This window comes from Podarcis raffonei, chromosome 3 (genome assembly GCF_027172205.1).
Source record: "Podarcis raffonei isolate rPodRaf1 chromosome 3, rPodRaf1.pri, whole genome shotgun sequence".
NCBI lineage: Eukaryota > Metazoa > Chordata > Lepidosauria > Squamata > Lacertidae > Podarcis > Podarcis raffonei.
The window spans coordinates 123160606-123180067 of record NC_070604.1 but is presented as its reverse complement, the minus strand read 5'-3'; the positions used below and the strand labels follow the sequence as shown (position 1 = coordinate 123180067).

Genomic DNA, 19462 nt, shown 5'->3' with positions numbered 1-19462 from the left:
ACTGACTGGTTTCTCCTGATTTCAAAGTATCAGGCAATAAATAAATTGAAATAGGAACTGTTGTCCTTTGCAGACCGGGGGATGAAACGGAAAGTAAGTTACTTTAAAAACATTATTGACTGTTGTTGATACTGTGTCCCCCTAGAGGAACTGTGAAATTGCTGCAACTGCAGCTGGACTAAGGGAATTTTCCACTTCAAAACAATCTTTGTCTCTGAGTGTGTGACTGACCTTGACAGACTCTGACTCTGATTTTGAGTGTGTGACTGACCTTGGCTTTCATCTGGAGGGTTATGGCTGATGGGAAAGACAAGTTAGAGTCCCAACAAGCAACCAGATCTGGAAAAGTATTTTGTACAGACATTGGATTACACAGGAGAGCCTCGACATCCAGTCCCTCTGGCTTGCCAATAACAACCCCATTGGCACAATCTAAAGCTCAATATGGAGGCTAAATGGCCGAAATATTGGGAAATTTTGGAACAAGATGGAGATAAATTGCAGAGTTTTGAGAAACTAAAGAAAAAAGTGCGAGATTGGCTCCATTATTATCAGATAATGGAGGCATATAATTTGGACAAGAAAATTGGCTTCCAGGTGGAAAAATCAAAATTAGAAACAGAACTGTTAGAACCCAAAATTAAGAATTTGTCAAGGATGTATAACTTGCTGTTGAAATGGAATACTCAGGATGAAACGGTTAAATCTGCTATGATAAAATGGGCACAAGATGTTGGATATAATATTATGTTCGCTGACTGGGAACAGTTGTGGAACACCAGTATGAAATTTATGGCATGTAATGCCTTAAGAGAGAATATTATGAAAATGATTTATAGGTGTTACATGACCCCGGTCAAGCTTGCAGAAATTTATCATTTGCCCGATAATAAATGTTGGAAATGTAAAGAAAATGAAGGCATTCTTTCACCTTTGGTGGACGTGCCCAAGGATTAAGGCTTTCTGGGAGACGATATATAATGAATTGAAAAAGGTATTTAAATATACCTTCTTGAAGAAACCAGAGGCCTTTCTTCTGGGCATAGTTGACCAATCGGTGTTAAAGAAAGATAGAACTTTCTTTATGTACGCCACAACAGCAGCAAGAATACTTATCGCAAAATATTGGAAGACACAAGATCTACCCACTCTGGAAGAATGGCAGACGAAGGTGATGGATTACATGGAATTAGCGGAAATGACCGGCAGGATCCAAGACCAGGGAGAGGAGTCAGTGGAAGAAGACTGGAAGAAATTTAAAGATTATTTACAGAGACATTGTAAAATTAATGAATTTTAGAATAATGTTGGATTGAAATTAAGTGGTTTCTAGCTGTAATGGGTTAAAAGAATAGTAAAAAATGGGTTTATAAAAGTAAAAATTCAAGATTGCAATAATTTAAGAATAAAGATTTGGGTAGAATAAAGAGGGAAAGAAACTGCTGAGTTAATAAATTGAATTGGAATACAAAAAAGGGAGGTATGAGGAGGTCCGAGAAACAAGGAAATGAAAAATAATAATGTGATGGAAAGATTGATTGTTTTTAACAATTTTTACTCTGTATTTTTTTTTTTGTTTTATTTTTTGTAATGTAAAAATCTTAATAAATTTTTTATAAATAAATAAAAAAAAACTAGACAAGACAGCTGAGATGCTGGAGTTGAGGCTTAGATTTGTTAATTACTGAGGAGAAATTGGGACAAATATTGGGGTGTTCCTATTCCAGATCATTCATGCAGGGTGGGATAGAACTCTGCAATGGCAAACAAAATGGCACGACAACCATACAGGCACACAATGTTTAGCTGTTTATATGCTGATGCCGTAAGGCTCTGAGCCAAGATGGGGAAACTACGTAGTGTTTGGTACAGAATAGTGGACATAAAAGCAGCGTGGGTTATAGAAGACGATCCCACCTCATGCACAAGACACCTGAAAGGATTCCATGTAGGGATTAGTACCATGATACTGAAGAGGGTTTTGTTTCAGAGATTCTACTCAGAGGCAACCTCCTTCATTCGAATCTGACACAAACCCCTACAAGACTTGATGTTCCCACATGAAAAACTTTCCTAAAATTCATCATAAGCTGTTCCTCGGTCCACTATACCTGAAGGAGCGTCTCCACCCCCATCGTTCTGCCCAGACACTGAGGTCCAGCACTGAGGGCCTTCTGGCGGTTCCCTCCCTGCGAGAAGCCAAGTTACAGGGAACCAGGCAGAGGGCCTTCTTGGTAGTGGCACCTGCCCTGTGGAACGCCCTCCCACCAGATGTCAAAGAGAAAAATAACTACCAAACTTTTAGAAGACATCTAAAGGCAGCCCTGTTTAGGGAAGTTTTTAATGTTTAATAGGTTATTGTATTTTAGTGTTTTGTTGGAAGCCGCCCAGAGTGGCTGGGGAAACCCAGCCAGATGGGCGGGGTATAAATAATAAATTATTATTATTATTATTCAGTTACTCTAACAGATGTATTTGTGATGTTAGTGTTCTATAACCTCAGTGGCATTGCTCTGGCACCCACTTAAAGGAGTAAAACAAGTAAGAGTTGCATTGGTTCCTGAAAATGAATGAAAGCAATCCCTTGCTACTCCAGCTTGATAGGAGTTTTAAACCCTTCTGGCAAAAGTCCCATTTTCAGCAAACAGGCTGTATGTGTAGCAGAAAATTAGCTCAAGGCCATAGTAAAAGGGATAGCCAGGAAGCTTACTCTTAGGTGATAAAAGATAAATTACATAACAAAGCAAGGCCCCATTTCCAGCTTTTGTACCTCCATTTCAGTGAGATCAGCTGCCCTTTCCATTTCAAGAGGCTTGATAGGATGTGTTTGCCCATTGTGAATATTTTCCTTCTGTCATTTCAATACAAGTAACTCCATTGTCTCCCAACAGATGCCACTACAGTCGTAAAGGTAAAGGGACCCCTGACCATTAGGTCCAGTCGTGACCGACTCTGGGGTTGCGGCGCTCATCTCGCTTTATTGGCAGAGGGAGCCGGCGTACAGCTTCCGGGTCATGCGGCCATAATGACTAAGCCGCTTCTGGCGAACCAGAGCAGCGCACGGAAACGCCGTTTACCTTCCCGCCGGAGAGATACCTATTCATCTACTTGCACTTTGACATGCTTTCGAACTGCTAGGTGGGCAGGAGCTGGGACTGAGCAACGGGAGCTCACCCTGTCGCAGGGATTTGAACCGCCGACCTTCTGATCAGCAAGTCCTAGGCTCTGTGGTTTAACCCACAGCACCACCCGCATCCCACTACAGTCATACCTCGGGTTAGATACGCTTCGAGTTGAGCGCGTTCGAGTTGCGCTCCTCGGCAACCCGGAAGTAACGGAGCGAGGTACCACTGTAGTAGTATAAATAGAATGATGCACAAAAGAGCAGGGGTGGGCCTACTCCCAGGTTTATGGGATCTAGTTTCTTCCCTGCCCCAGGACCCTGAAACTATCAACTAGAGCAGAGTGCAAGGACATGGCTGAAGCAGGCAGACGCAGAATCATAGAACTGTACAGTTGGAAATTCTAGTTAGATTGTGGTCCAACCCCTGCAGCAGGAACCACAGATACAATAAAGAATTACGGACAGTGTCACTGAGCACAAGCTCAGTCCAGTAATTCATGATCAATATCAGAATCAACCCTACCTCTTTTCACACAAAAATCTACACCTGGTTCTCTTCTCTATCTCTCTGACGCCACATTCTCTTAGCAATCTAACCAGCAAGGGAGGGAGCTTTTCAGTTCTTTTCAGCCACTGTTATTCAAGTGGAAGTCCCTCTCTCTCTCTCTCTCTGCCTTATAGGCTTTTTGTTTCTGGAGCACGTAGAATAGAAAAGCATACAGAAACGACAATAGTGTAGCAAGTTAGCTATCAATGATTTTCATTACAAGTGAAAGGATATAGGTGATTTTTGTTTTAACCCTGTTTAAACTTGTGAGGACTGCTACAAGTTCTCTTTATGGGCCAGACTTTTTGGCACCCCTATCATATTCCTAACAGACTTCGCCCACAAAGGCATACTTTTCCATTGTCTCCCAAGACAGATGGAAGCCAACAAACCCCACCAGACACAGCAATATTGACGAAATTACACAAATATTTTATTTGAACGAAATTACACAAATATTTTATTTGAACAGACTTGTTCGAACAAGGTTTAGTGCAATAATTGCAGCAGTTCCCAGACACAGGCTTCAAAATCCAATGCTTTAGGATTGCAGAAGTAGCCTCAAGTGCTACCAACAGGTGCAAAAAGAATATTTAACTGGCCCATAGCAGCATTAGAACATCTCAGACTCTTCCTACCTCCATTCTGTAAGGAAGATTTTACTCTTTGTCAAGAGTGACTTTCTTTAGCTTAAAGCAAGAATGTAGAATCAGTCCCCTTCTGGATATTGCAGAACTACACCTCCAGTCATCTCTGACCATTAAGGTCCAATATCTGAAGGACCACTGGCCCCTGGCTTCAAACTCTCACCTCAGATCCAGCTGGCTAAACAAAGAAGCCAATCTTCTATTATAGTAATAGGCTTGACAGAAGGAGTTCAAAGTTTCGGAACGCTGGAGGCAGAGGATACAAATAGCTCAAGCAGATGTCAGCTGTAGATAGACTAAATTGGCCTTCTCTTCGTACCATCTAAAACTTACAATCAACTTTGAAAGTTTCAACTTTCAGAATAAAACTTTTTAAAGCAACACAAACATGGTTTGTTGCCGCTCCTAATTTATATTACAATGTTAAAATGCAGAATATAACACAAGGAAAATGACAAAATAGCTTGTTGAATCTTCGTAGGAAGACACTCTCAACTGACCTTAATTAATGAAATTATAAACAAGGAAGTTGGGTGTTTGGCAATACCTGGCTGCAAATAGCTTGCCATCTGGTGTGGGGTCAGAAAAAGCAATTTCGTTGGTGTTTAAGAAAGAGCCGAATAAGAATGTACGTCTGGAAAAGAAAAGAAAAAGTTATCAATGTAACGCAAGGATCCAGTCCTGTTTTCATGCTCATTTCAATTTACGGTCAGTTTGTATATTTAAATTTGTCAGTATTAAAGAAATGGGGAACACACCGGACATGCAAGGAGTGCTTTTTCCCACATCACTGAACGCTCACAATCAGTGTGCACATTTTTCTGGATTAGAAGGAAAAGCTTGTTTTAAAAAACTAGTGTTATTGGAAACTTAAGACTCCCACGAAGCTTCAATGTGTTGTATAGGATCTTCAAACGTCTCGTGGGTGATGGTTGGGGCATACTTGTATGGTAATGTATTCTCACAAGCCTTGGTTCATGAATAATGTTTTATGCATGGGGTGGTTGCAAGGATGTGATCTGCATCAGAAAGTGGGCCTTGGGGTGGGGTGAGGAGGAACGAAGATTGTTTCGTTTCTGTTATACAGAGCCCCAAACTATCACTGACCGAAGCATATGCACCAGGCTTGGGAGTCAGAGAGGCAGTTAAGTCCAAGGTTCTCTCAATCCCCTGCTGTTTGTGGTTCACACACCAGATCTTTAAGCAGGAACCAGCTCCTAAGTATTACTTGCTGGTAAAGCTCCTTTAAAGCAAGCTGAAAACTGGCTGTAATCCCAGGTGGTCATATCTGAGAACACTGTCTGCTTTTATTTCAGATATTACATTTCCTTACCTCATCACATCCACTAGACGACTGGCAATGCCTCTTCTCCGCATCAGGCTGAACACCCAGATTCTGCTGATCCCACAAAACACCTTCTCTGGCTTTGTTGAGCAGCACCAGGCACGCTGAGGCTCCAGACTGTCATTAGTAGGAGACCCTGACACCGGTGGAGGCTCTGAAAGCACTTGGTAAGCCTAGGAACAACAGGATATGCTTATAACAAGACAGTGGGGTGGGGAAAGCAGCAGCAAGCCTCTAACAAAGCATGCCATATGCAAGGCTTCAATGAGACGCACCACGATGCCCAAAGCATCATGTTTGGGGCGTCTGTACCAATGCCAGAAGTGCCTCAATTATTCTTGAAGTAGAGAGTTACCTACAGGACATTTGTTAGCCTTTAAGAAGCTATTTTTACAGCAACAGATTAACAATTGCCACACTTAAAATGCTATGAACAGCCAGCCATCTAGGCATGGGAATGTCTCAGTGGGCTCATCTCTGGGGGAGAGCCGCAGTGGAATGAGACCAGCCCAGAAACTCATTTAGAATGCTGTTAGATCAGAATAAGGGACCAGCTAAAAGGCTCTAAAAGACAGATTTGTTCTGACATGCAAGACAGCAGAGAAAGTGTGCACATTCATTTTTCTTGCAATTGGCCTCTCCTCCCCATTTACTTTTTCCTTTATCTAGGAAAAAGCGATTTAATGCTCTGGAAGAGGTATATTGTGCAGCTCTGTTAAACAGATGACACTTCTTTCTCCGTAAAGGGAACCCAACAGAATCCACTAGCTAAGGAAAGGATAAGCCTGCTGAGTCCCATCTAGCAAGGACCTAGAAATACAAAGAGGAGTTGCCAGGCACAGTGGAGACTTGCAGCCAGAGCGCCACTCCACATTTATCAAACTTGATGAGGAACTTTTACTTCCCATTTCTAGCATTATGTTTCCCTTCACATCTAAGAACGAACAGCAGACACTCCCAACTGCTTTTAAATGGTTTCCATACTGTCAAAAGAGTTTGCTCCAAGTGACAAAATCCTGCTTTCAGTGCAGGAAGAGTTACCAGCAGACCGGGTTCTTAGGACTAAAGTGGTTTGCTTTATTCAAGTAGCAAGACACATGGCTGAAAGAGGTCCAGTCAACTGCATTGCTCCTTCTCTTTGCCAAGTCACAAAAAACTCTAAGGATGAACTCCTGTATCAAGGGTCTGCCCTGAACCAGATTATCACTCTTTCCACTTGGCAAGTTACTCACCTGTCTGACCGGCTCAGCAATTAAGCAGCCAACAATCTTCTTTTCAGTGGATACAAACAGATATGTTTGGGTTGGACAGCGCAACACAACTTGTTTAAATCCAAGCTCATTATCTACAAGCTCCCGTACAGCTTCAGCCTGTGCAAGGGAAAATGCCATATATAAAGCTCAGCAACTAAACCAGACAAAACTCAATCCAGGTCACAACAAACATTTTTTTCTAAATACATTGCCACTGTGCCTTCCAGCAGTTATCCGCAGAAACAACTGAAGAACTCTTGATTAAATCCTAAAATCTGAGGCAATAGATGTATTTTTTTGTAACAATACAAGAAGTGTGGCTGGAAAAAACACCCTAATTTTGCTCCAAACAAGGTAATTTATTTAAATTCAAATTTAACAAACTAAAAAGGAAAAGAGCCAGAAAAAGGAAATAGAACTGATATGGTGAGGAAGGTGGAGACTTTCCCTTATTAAAAAATAACAAGAACACATATAGTGGTACCTCGGTTTAAATACTTAATTTGTTCCGGAGGTCCGTTCTTAACTTGAAACTGTTCCTAACCTGAAGCACCACTTTAGCTAATGGGGCCTCCCACTGCTGCCACTGCACGATTTCTGTTCTCATCCTGAAGCAAAGTTCTTAATCCGAGGTACTATTTCTGGGTTAGCGGAGTCTGTAACCTGAAGCGTACGTAACCCGAGGTACCACTGTACACACTTTAAAGTTAGTTCATTTTACTTGGAGGTAGGGCAAATATTTTACACCAGTTGTGGAGAATCTCCAAGCTGCAGGCCTGCCAAGCTGTTTGGGGTGAACCACACCCACCTTTGTGAAAAGGGTCAATCCACAACTAAAAGAAAAAAGAATCAGGAGTGTATGCTCCAGATTCTTCCTCTGCATCAAGTAGCAGAGCACTCCCATGTGGAGGAGCAAGACTAGAAGAAAAGTCAGCTCTGCACCTTTTTGATGGCATATTTTGGATCATCCTGAAGAATCAAGACAATTTTTCCATCCCAGAATTCTGCAGCGACATGTTCATTCTTCCAGCTCTATCAAAAGGAGAAAAAGACAGAAGAGGGCAAAAAGTGTAGATGCCCAAGAGTTTAATTCATGAGTTGTACACAACTATATATATTAAAGGTAAAGGTAAAGGTACCCCTGCCCGTACGGGCCAGTCGTGTCCGATTCTAGGGTTGTGCGCCCATCTCACTTAAGAGGCCGGGGGCCAGCGCTGTCCGGAGACACTTCCGGGTCACGTGGCCAGCGTGACGAAGCTGCTCTGGCGAACCAGCACCAGCACAGCACACGGAAACGCCGTTTACCTTCCCGCTATAAAGCGGTACCTATTTATCTACTTGCACTTAGGGGTGCTTTCGAACTGCTAGGTGGGCAGGAGCTGGGACCGAAAGACGGGAGCTCACCCCAACAAGGGGATTCAAACCACCAACCATGCGATCAGCAAGCCCTAGGCGCTGAGGTTTTACCCACAGCGCCACCCGCGTCCCTCAATATATATATATTAAAGTCATGATTAAAACAACCTGCATGTTCCTTTACAGTAGTCTTCCCGAACCTCTGGCCCTCCCATCAGTCCTAGCCAGCAAGGCCGATATTCAGGAACAATGGGAGTTGTACTCCAGAACATCTGGAGGGCACCAGGAAGAGTCTCAGCCATGCGAAAGACACTCAAGTGAAGTACTTCCATAATTTTTATATGGCAACTCACACAAAATTCTGGAGTGTGTGGTGGATTGTTGAGCTCAGATAACATTTGTGCTCAGTTTCCTAAAAATTCCCTTTTCCATTTAGCCAGGTATGCTCTAGGGAATTCTGTTGTCCAAAACAAAATCAATTCACAAAGGATACCATGGTGCATTTAGTTTGTGTCTTACCACATATTTAATTCCTTCCAGGAACCGCTGATGATACTGGGCATGCTGTGTTTCATCTTCTGGGCTTGCAGCTGAGTAGACCATACCACATGATTTGCAGACAGTGGCACCAAAATGTTTCTGGCCAGCATCCTGTCAGGGGAAAGAGGGAGTTACCATGTTGCCATGCCCAAACCGGCCTGAGGCATCAGGAAAAAACTGTACAGTGGTTGTTGTTGTTGTTTAGTCGTTTAGTCGTGTCCGACTCTTCGTGACCCCCTGAACCAGAGCACGCCAGGCCCTCCTGTCTTCCACTGCCTCCCGCAGTTTGGTCAGACTCATGCTGGCAGCTTCAAGAACACTATCCAACCATCTCGTCCTCTGTTGTCCCCTTCTCCTTGTGCCCTCCATCTTTCCCAACATCAGGGTCTTTTCCAGGGAGTCTTCTCTTCTCATGAGGTGGCCAAAGTCTTGGAGTCTCAGCTTCAGGATCTGTCCTTCCAGTGAGCACTCAGGGCTGATTTCCTTAAGAATGGAGAGGTTTGATCTTCTTGCAGTCCATGGGACTCTCCAGAGTCTCCTCCAGCACCAGAATTCAAAAGCATCAATTCTTCGGCGATCAGCCTTCTTTATGGTCCAGCTCTCACTTTCATGTACAGTGGTACCTCGGGTTAAGTACTTAATTCATTCCAGAGGTCCATACTTAACCTGAAACTGTTCTTAGCCTGAAGCACCACTTTAGCTAATGGGGCCTCCCACTGCCGCCGGAGCACGATTTCTGTTCTCATCCTGAAGCAAAGTTCTTAACCTGAAGCACTATTTCTGGGTTAGCGGAGTCTGTAACCTGAAGCGTATGTAACCTGAAGGTACCACTGTACAATGTTTTAGGAGTGCGTATAAAGCTGATTAGCAGCTAAGGTGGGCTTTTCTATTCTAAAATAGAAGCTCCAAGTTGCATGGCATTAGTTGACCTGACAGTCATTAACAATATATTCAGAAATATACTTACAATGATCATCTGATCTTTGCTCAGTTCCTTTGTCTTCTTGCTGGTTCTCAGAATGGTAGGGACCTTCTGTCCTACTGGACTGAACGCCACAGCTGAAGACTGCTCATCTGAGAGACTGTGTGGCCTGAAATTTATTTAAGGAATTTATATCTTGTAGTAATGGGTTATATAGTATATATTCACAGGGGGGAAAAGGTTCATAAAGAAAAGTATCAAAACTGAAGAACTCTTTTCACCTACATATCACTTCTGAATATCAGAACAAGATTGCCATACCTTTTTTTGTTGCTGGAAGGTGTACTGAAAAATGGATGGGTGTCACTTGCTGAAGATGGCTCTGGGGAAAAGAGAAAAAAATATTGTGATTTCTATCCTCCATTGGCAATTTGTGCCAGGTCCAATGACATGGAGAACTTTCTCTATTCAGAGTATTGTGATGAACAGGATAGGATGGCCTACCAATCTTTCTATGGCCACATAACAGATGCATCTGAAATTATAATTGATTCTCAGTTTTACTTACTTATATCCTTGATTATCGTACTAGAAAGCTCGCTGGAAGAGGCAGTCTCATGCTTGTCCACGCTTTTTGGTGATCCCTGCAAGATTTCTTCAGGGTCCTAATGAACAAGACAATCACTTTTTCAACAAGGCAAATTTTCAAGGTGCCCCAATAATAAGTTTTGCTACATGGTTACCCCTTTGGAAAATTCCATTTAAGGTCTCAGGGAATTATATGAAGACATGCAATGGAGCAAACTTCCTGAAAAGAAGCAAAGATCTAGGTCTGGTCAGTAACTTAAGAGAAAACCACCACTGCAAACACCACCTTCCATGTCATGGAAGAAAGGTGGGATTTAATAAGATTCACTAGCTGTCATGGAATGCCAGAGTGACCATGGCATAGTAACATATCTAAAACTGTTGCCGTGCTAACAGGAGGCTTGTTGACTCAGTGAATTCTGTGAATGGAAGGCAGAGATTTCTGCAAATTCCTCCTTTTTACTGCTGAATGTTATGAGGCCCTTTTTCAAATCTCCAAGTTGCTGAAAGTTAAAATGTGTGGTGACTAGAGGTGTTCCCATCCTCCCCCACCCCCAATTTTGACATCTCATACATGGAAAGCCTACAGCAGAGAGGCTACTCAGATATCAAATTTTATGAATTTTTGGCCTTGGCCTTTCAGTATTTTTTTCTGAAGTAGTTTTAATATAAAGTGTTCATTATACTGTGTTATATTAACTGAAATTTTCTTTGCTTGCTTGTGAGATTTAAAAAAGAATTAAAGGATGGCATATAACCTGCTGGTGTACAGTGCATTCAACACCATTCAGGACCGTAATACCTGAAGGATCGCCTCTCCCCATATGAACAGATCCAGTCCCTGCAATCATCATTTGTGGTCCTTCTTTTTATGTTTCTTCCACAAGAGGTCCGGAGAGCAACAACACAAGAAAGGGCATTTTCTGCTCCCAGTTTGTGGAATGCTCCACACAGGGAGGCTCACTTAGAGCCTTCTTTACATATCTTTAGGCGCCAAGTGAAAACATTTCTCTTCAACCAGGCATCTGGCTGATTGCCATTCTATGGCTTTTTAACCTTTGTTTGTGGGAGGGGGGTTGTTGGTTTGCATTTGCTTTATTATGTATTATGTATTTTGTGTTCTCATTTTGTATTTTTATGTTTGAATCACTCTTCAGGTGAAAGGCAGTATACAAATTAAAATAAATATTCAATGGACAAAACATTGTTAAAGAAGATAGTGAGTCATACACCGGTGGCTGATGGAGAAGATAAGGACGGTTAAGATCAGAACTATGAAAGTGGAAAACAAGGAAGAAAAACAGAAAACAAATGAAGGACATTATCTCTCAATATCCAGAACATGGGAAGCCCCCTTCTGATTTTTTTTTAAAATTCAGAATGCTTAATTGGCTGTATTGCTTGTATTACGATTTGGCATGATTGGAATTGATTTGTCATTAATTGGAAGGTTATTAATTGAAAATGAATAAAAATTATTTTATTTTAAAAAACCAAACATTTGTATACAATGGTGAAGTTCCAAAAATGTATATTGTAACAGAGATTCCATAAATGCAAACTTTGGTTACCAGTTTTCATAGATTCTACATACCTGAGTTCCAGCATCAGTTTCCTTTTCTACCAGAGTCTCTGAGCAACCAGAAAGAGACGTTTGGACAGGGTTGGCATCTTGCAACAGGTTCACTTCACACACAGTCTCCTGGCCTGTATTGCAGATCAATTTCACACCATCTTCCACACGATCATGTTTTTTCTCTTTTGGGCTTTCTTTCCTGCCCGCTTCCGTTGCTTTGCTTTCAGTGGACAGGTAGAGCTTGGAATGAGCCAGGTGACTGCCCTGTCTCTCTTTTACTGTGGGCTTGCTAACTGAGCAGGGGGACGATGGAGATGAAAGGATCTTCTTAGAGCCAGGCTGCCATTTCTTTCCAGTGGCAAAGAACGCTGCCCCCGTCTGGAGTTTCGGAACAGGTTTGAATTTCATGCTTAATACTTTAAAAGGAGTCTCCACTTTATTTTGAATAGCACAGTTAGCATCCTTGTTCCCCTCCACAGGCTTGGGAAGCACGACCTCTACCTTGGCTTTTTTGGTGTTTCTCGGCAAAGCCTTGGCCTGCCTGGAAGCAGCAGGCCGCTTGGACGCTTTTGAAGTTCTGCTCCTGTTTGTCATCACTTTCGGCTGTGTTGTCTCAGTCTTGTTCGCAACAGGGAGGTTTCCGTCATCATTTCTTGGATTCAGAGGATGGCTTTCATTTGCTAGTTTCCTCTCCAGTAGGTTTAGATATTGCTTCCCTTTGTTGTAAAAGGAGCTGGGGGGTACAATGGAACTGTACGCGGCGCCACACTCAGGAGACGTTCTCTGTGGAAACTCCTTTTGTATCCCCTTTGGCACATTGGCTGTTTGTAGAGGAGACTTATCAAGCTTCTGTGATATTCTTGATGCTTGGGACAGGTTTTGATTTTCTTTTTCTTCATCTTGGAAACTCAGCATTTGAGATACAGTATGGTGCCTTGCAGGATCTGTTACAGGCAGATCCTCAACAAATTCCATCATCAGTTTTTTCGCTGGATTCCTGTGTACTAGTAACAAGCTGGAAAATGTAAAGTTAATGTTTATTTTCATTATGCATAAACATAACACGGTAAAACACCTACCATAGCCAGTGACAACTCCATATCCAAAGTATCATACACAGACCATATAAAAGAAAAGTTGGTGCACTGAGTTTAAATTGCTTCCTCCAGATACAACTAGTGAACCATGAAGGCTCTCCCAGTGTGGTGGATACTGTCCTTCAGGAGACTCTGGGAAAAGAAAATCACAGTGAGAATTTCTGTTACATTCCCCAGAGGCTCCTGAGGGACAGTCATTACATCCTTGATGGTTCGGGCACTGGACTCGGGGTTGGGGTCTGGCTGGTGTGAGGAAGTGTAATCCATTACAACAATATAAAGTTAATATTTCACTCTTTACTTAAAGGGGGGGGGGAATAAAACTTTTTGCATATGACATCATTCTAACTTTAGAAGAACCTATGCATTCTTTTAAGAGCTAGATTAGCCAGTTGAAGATACTGAAATTTGGTGCATTTCCACATGTGATGGATGTGTAAGATGACAAATACATATTGGAAGATGATAAAAAAAATCAAGTCATAAAGATTTACAGGTATGGATATGGGTTCCTACTCCTTCCTGTTCTTCCTATTAAATTATGTTAAGCAATCAGTGAATTCAGAAGGAACATAATTACTTTGCTGTATTATCACAGGAAATTCATTACGCAAAATATTGGAGATCGCAAACTGGATCTAAATGAAATAACACAACAGTGTATCTTACAATACGCCTTAGTCCAATTTGGAAAACGTTAAACCAAATCTCTTAATCATTAATTCGGAAAGTGAAGAATGAAAGTACCTAAGAGGAAGAGAGCAGGATGTTGTACATTCCAATCGTTTTGTAGCATCCCAAAATCAACAGTAATACATGTATAAAAATTAATCCCTCTGATTTTTGAAGTCACAACAGTAGCTAAAGCTCTCGAATAACTTGCGACGGCAATCTCACCTGTCAATACTGCGTTTTCGCTTCCTTGGAGTAACAAACGCCATGTTCTCAGCAAAGCGCCTACAAGTCAGAGGCAGGTGCGTTAGTCAGTTCTGTGTTGACAGGTGTGATCTATCTGCCTGCAGAGCCGGGATTAGAATGAGAGATCATGTTTGCATCCCTTGCCTATCTTTGCAAGCCACTGATATTCCTGATCCCCCAACCAGGCCAGTTTACACTGGTAGACCCTTTAGCCTTGGGACAGCAGCATAAAACAGCCTGGGTATTTTTGCTTAAGGAAGGAGAGGCTTTCTGGGTCAGGCTAAATGGGGGCCCATCCGGTTAACCAGATGCCCCACAGGAAAACCCACAAGAAGCTTAGAGAAAAATCACACTTTCTAGCAATGGCTATTCAGAAGCATTGCTGCCTCTGATGGGAGAACCACAGAGATCCCTTGCCTCTCGCAAGAGCAGAATAAGAGAATTGTAGAGTGGGAATGTGGGGTCAGAAATGATTATTGATCCTGTTTTTATATAAAATAACCAGCTATATTTGCTTCTGCAGGAGGCGTAAGGAGAAAACGAATGTTTAAAAGCCTGTTACCAAGAGTCCTCCAGGGCCGGCCACACTTTCTGTACATGTACAGTGGTACCTCAGGTTAAGTACTTAATTCGTCTGTTCTTAACCTGAAACGGTTCTTAACCTGAAGCACCACTTTAGCTGATGGGGCCTCCTGCTGCTGCCATGCCGCCAGAGCACGATTTCTGTTCTCATCCTGAAGCAAAGTTCTTAGCCTGAGGTACTATTTCTGGGTTAGCGGAGTCTGTAACCTGAAGCGTCTGTAACCTGAAGCGTCTGTAACCCGAGGTACCACTGTACTTAGGTAAAATAAAGATCTTTTCAGGGATCCTCCCTGTCTTTGCAATTCATTGGCTCCCTGTTGCAAAGAGAGTTCAGGGTTTGGAACCAGGCCCAACAGGAAGGGGACCTCAGGGGTCATCTAGTCCAGCCCCAGCCCTCTCCCCCCCCCGTGAATTTGTCTAATCCTCTTTTAAAGCTATTTTTATCTAGATTATACACACACATATCGGGGGAGAGAGAGGTTCTGCTTCTCCATATAGAGACAGATGGGCTTCTAGTCATTTCGCTCCCTCTGCCGTGGCCTTTGGCTGCTCCCACCCGCCATCTCCCTCTTCCCAAGCCGCCCGGGGTCGGGGGCCATGGCTGCCTCCGGTGGCAGGGAGTTCCGCAGCTTCGCCCTGCCTTTCTTTTCTCTGTCCTGAACCCCACTAGCACCGGCGCCCGGAGGGAGAAGGACCGGTTCTATGCCTCTCTTCTCCCCCCCCTTCCCTGCTTCATTTCATTTATCGCTTTATCTTTTATTTATTAGGTCTCCCTGAGGGGCTCCTTTTCTACGTGCGGGGAGTTCGGCGCCAAAGTGGGCCGAGGCGCCTCGACCGAGAAGGAGCCTAGGGAAATTTCGGGCCCCATTCCCGCCCTAAAAACATCGCCTCCCGCCACTTTCCCCCTCACAAAACCCCCCCTTTTGCTCCATTTCTTACCTCACGTCTCCCACCTCAGAGCTCCCGCCGCTCTTTTCTCCTCACGGCGCCGCGGCTCCGTTCGAAGCTCTCCCCGTTCGCGCCTTCACGCCCATTGGCCAGCCGCGCCGCCAGTCCGATCGCTGCCTTAGCGATCATTGGTCCGAGTACAGAGCGTAGCCTCTGGAGGCGGGACTAAAGGAAGAAGCCCGCCTTTCGCGGGCTCCCCGACCAATAGAAAGCGCTATCCTCTCACTGTCAACAAGTCCTGGCCAATCAGATGATGGGAGAAGCCCGGTTTGGGCGCAAGGCGTTGTGGGGATTGTAGTTTCTCGGTAAGTCGCGTCCCCTGGATGCATGCCGGGGGGCAACGGAAGGGGCAGGCAGCGCGCTTGCCCGGATTCAAACGGAAAGTGGAAGGATCGAATTGCACGTCTGGTGGCTTGCTAGGCTCAGGGCAGCTCAGGGAGACCCCGAGTTTCTTGCATTTCATGGGGTTGGGCTAGATGATCCTTGGGGATCCCTTCCATTATTTTTTTTAAAGAATATTTATTAAGTTTTCCAATTTTTTTAAACAAACAAACAAACAAAACAAACAGAAACATTAAACAAAGGCATAAAATTCATAAACCATACTTTTAGATAACAAATTTCTCAGACCTCCTCATACTTCTCCTTCTTGTATCCCAATTAAGATTATTTGTTCAGCAAATCCTTCATTTAAAGCATTACAGCTTGTGACATTACCTTATTTTTCAAACCCTTTTTCCCCCCATCTATGTTCTTATATATCATTGCAGCTAGAAACCTCTCAATTTCAATCCAACACCATCTAACTTTCTTAAATTTTACAATATTTCTGTAAATAGTCCTTGAATTTTTTCCAATCTTCTTCAGCCGACTCTTCTCCCTGGTCACGGATTCTGCTCGTCAATTCTGCCAGTCCCATACAGTCGATCAATTTCATCTGCCATTCTTCCAGAGTGGGTAGATCTACCCACTTGGGGATCCCTTCCAAATGATCTCAGAGAGGGTCGCTGCTGCTTCTCTGCTTGCTTGTTGTTGTTTAGTCGTTTAGTCGTGTCCGCCTCTTCATGACCCCCTGGACCAGAGCACGCCAGGCACTCCTGTCTTCCACTGCCTCCCACAGTTTGGTCAAACTCATGCTAGTAGCTTCGAGAACACTGTCCAACCATCTCGTCCTCTGTCGCCCCCTTCTCCTTGTGCCCTCCATCTTTCCCAGCATCAGGGTCTTTTCCAGGGAGTCTTCTCTTCTCATGAGGTGGCCAAAGTCTTGGAGCCTCAGCTTCAGGATCTGTCCTTCCAGTGAGCACTCAGGGCTGATTTCCTTCAGAATGGAGAGGTTTGATCTTCTTGCAGTCCATGGGACTCTCCAGAGTCTCCTCCAGCACCAGAATTCAAAAGCATCAATTCTTCGGCGATCAGCCTTCTTTATGGTCCAGCTCTCACTTCCATACATCACTACTGGGAAAACCAGAGCTTTAACTATACGGACCTTTGTTGGCAAGGTGATATCTCTGCTTTTTAAGATGCTGTCTAGGTTTGTCATTGCTTTTTTCCCAAGAAGCAGGCGTCTTTTAATTTCGTGGCTGCTGTCACCATCTGCAGTGATCATGGAGCCCAAGAAAGTAAAATCTCTCACTGCCTCCATTTCTTCCCCTTCTATTTGCCAGGAGGTGATGGGACCAGTGGCCACGATCTTCGTTTTTTTGATGTTGAGCTTCAGACCATATTTTGCGCTCTCCTCTTTCACCCTCATTAAAAGGTTCTTTAATTCCTCCTCACTTTCTGCCATCAAGGTTGTGTCATCTGCATATCTGAGGCATATCTCTGCTTGCTTACTCAGAAACAAATGTCCTCTCCCCAGCCAGCGCTGGATCGCTGCCGGATTTTCCTGCAAATAATTTCATTGGAATTCCTGGGACTTGATCACTCTCCCGACTGAGGATCCTCTCTAGTGCGTACGGGGATCGAACCTGCAACCTTGGTGTTATCAGCACCACGCTCTAACCCACGGAGGGAATTTGAACCCCTGCCTAGACTCCTGAGTAACCACGAATGCCCTTTGGAAGTCGAGATCTGTTAGTTGCAAATCCCCGTCATACGTGATCCCCCCCTATGGACCCATCAAGGCTACCTCCCACCATTCAATCCAGCTCACAGGGTTGCTGTGAGAATAAAACATTGTCTCCCAGTACGTTTCCGAGCACAATTCAAAGTGTTGGTGCTGACCTTGAAAGCCCTAAACGGCCTCGGTCCAGTATACCTGAAGGAGCGTCTCTACCCTGGACACCTGGGTCCAGTGCCGAGGGCCTTCTGGCAGTTCCCTTGCTATGAGAAGCCAAGTTACAGGGAACCAGGCAGAAGGCCTTCTGAGTGGTGGCACCTACCCTGTGGAACGCCCTCCCACCAGATGTCAAAGAGAACAACAACTACCAGATTTTTAGAAGACAGCTGAGGGCAGCCCTGTTTTGGGAAGCTTTTAATGTTTGATGCATTACGGTATTTTAATATTTTGTTGGAAGCCACCCAGAGTAGCTGGGGAAGCCCAGCCAGATGGGCGGGGTATAAATAATAAATTATTATTATTACAGTGGTACCTCGGGTTAAATACGCTTCAGGTTACAGACGCTTCAGGTTACAGACTCCGCTAACCCAGAAATAGTACCACGGGTTAAGAACTTTGCTTCAGGATGAGAACAGAAATCGTGCTCCGGCGGCGCAGCGGCAGCAGCAGGAGGCCCCATTAGCTAAAATGGTGCTTCAGGTTAAGAACAGTTTCAGGTTAAGAACGGACCTCCGGAACAAATTAAGTTCTTAACCTGATGTACCACTGTATTATTATTATTATTATTATTATTATTATTAGGCATCTTTCCAGGCCGTGCTCTGGCAAAGACCAAAACTGAACATCCTGGGATGGCTTCTGTAATTCCAGGATGCTTTCCTCAAATTGGGCAGCTGACGGGTCTGGGATGGGGGTCCCCTTTGGAAGATCCAGCCCATCACACACCCTGTAGTTGAACTGTGGAACTCCCTCCCACAAGAGGCGGTGATGGCCACCAACTTGGTTGGATGGCTTCAAAAGAGGATTAAACAAATTCATGGAGGAGGAAAGGACTATTAAGGGCCACCAGCCACAGTCAAAGCACCAATGCTTCTGTTTTTTTTTTTAAATATTTATTGAGTTTTTCCACCTTTATACATTAAAAGATCAAAAAGAAAAAACAAAAAAGTCAAAAACACATAAAGTTTACAATCCTTATTTTCAATAACATATTTCCCTGACTTCCCCACACCTCCCCTTCTTATATTCCAATTCAAATTGTTAATTCAACAAGTTCTTGTCCCCAATTTTTGACCTTTTTATATTTAATTCATTAAAAACAAACAAACCAATTTTAACTTATAAACATCAGTATTTAAACATCAGTGCTCATTCTTAAAACTTTTTTCTAAAGTCGACCCAAATTCCCTTCCACGAATTCCCCAATTTTCATACTAATAACAAAACAAAATAAAAAAAAAACAGATTATAATTATGCACCCTTTGGATTCCCAAACCCCACCCCACCCCTTTCCTGGTTTCAATCCCCAACAAATGTCCATCAGTCTTAGTCTACTATCAGCCTGGAGACCTCACGTCCGAGGCTCTTAATTCTCTCTCAATTCCTCTCTGCCGTTTTTTTTGGTAGTCCTTAGTATTAAACACCAGATCTCGGAGAAGCTCTGTCCTGATAGGGTCCATATTTCTTCCAGCCAGACCTCCATGCTTAAAAGTGGAGCCCGAATCTTGTTTCTTACTCCTTTTAAGTCCAAATGTCCCAAAAGCTCCCACTTCCACCTTAATCAAATTTGTAATCCATAGGTCTTCAGATCTCCACATAAGGAGATCTCTCCATTCTTCAATCTTCAATTCAAAACAGATTTTCATCATCCAGTACTTATTTTCCTTTGTAGCCATCATGTCAGGCCTCTGGCTCTCCTTCGTCATCTGCAACATTACATCTCCTCCTTCCTTTTCCTCA

At 43.5% G+C, this 19462-nt stretch overlaps 2 protein-coding genes and 1 long non-coding RNA gene across 5 annotated transcripts in view; 1 reads left to right on the top strand and 2 right to left on the bottom strand.

Moving 5' to 3' along the window:
- The window catches only part of LOC128411520 (uncharacterized), a 215355-nt gene that overhangs the window by 75166 nt on the left and 120727 nt on the right, over nt 1-19462 (bottom strand). The gene's annotated exons all lie outside the window — the stretch shown is intronic.
- Nucleotides 1-19462, top strand: part of LOC128411519 (sterile alpha motif domain-containing protein 12-like) — a 186141-nt gene that overhangs the window by 85714 nt on the left and 80965 nt on the right. The gene's annotated exons all lie outside the window — the stretch shown is intronic.
- Nucleotides 4115-15557, bottom strand: ESCO2 (establishment of sister chromatid cohesion N-acetyltransferase 2). 2 transcript variants are annotated; one of them, XM_053383863.1, is made up of 11 exons: nt 15435-15557; nt 13893-14011; nt 11917-12913; nt 10303-10399; nt 10056-10116; nt 9780-9903; nt 8792-8923; nt 7859-7948; nt 6896-7033; nt 5652-5836; nt 4115-4952 (listed from the first exon to the last, which is right to left on the bottom strand). In XM_053383863.1, the coding sequence occupies exons 2-11, from the start codon at nt 13934-13936 to the stop codon at nt 4820-4822; spliced, it is 2001 nt and encodes a 666-aa protein (XP_053239838.1). In that variant the 5' UTR covers nt 13937-14011; nt 15435-15557; the 3' UTR covers nt 4115-4819. The 2 variants fall into 2 exon arrangements, with proteins under 2 accessions (XP_053239838.1, XP_053239839.1); XM_053383864.1 differs by having other exon boundaries at nt 13893-13952; nt 15435-15550.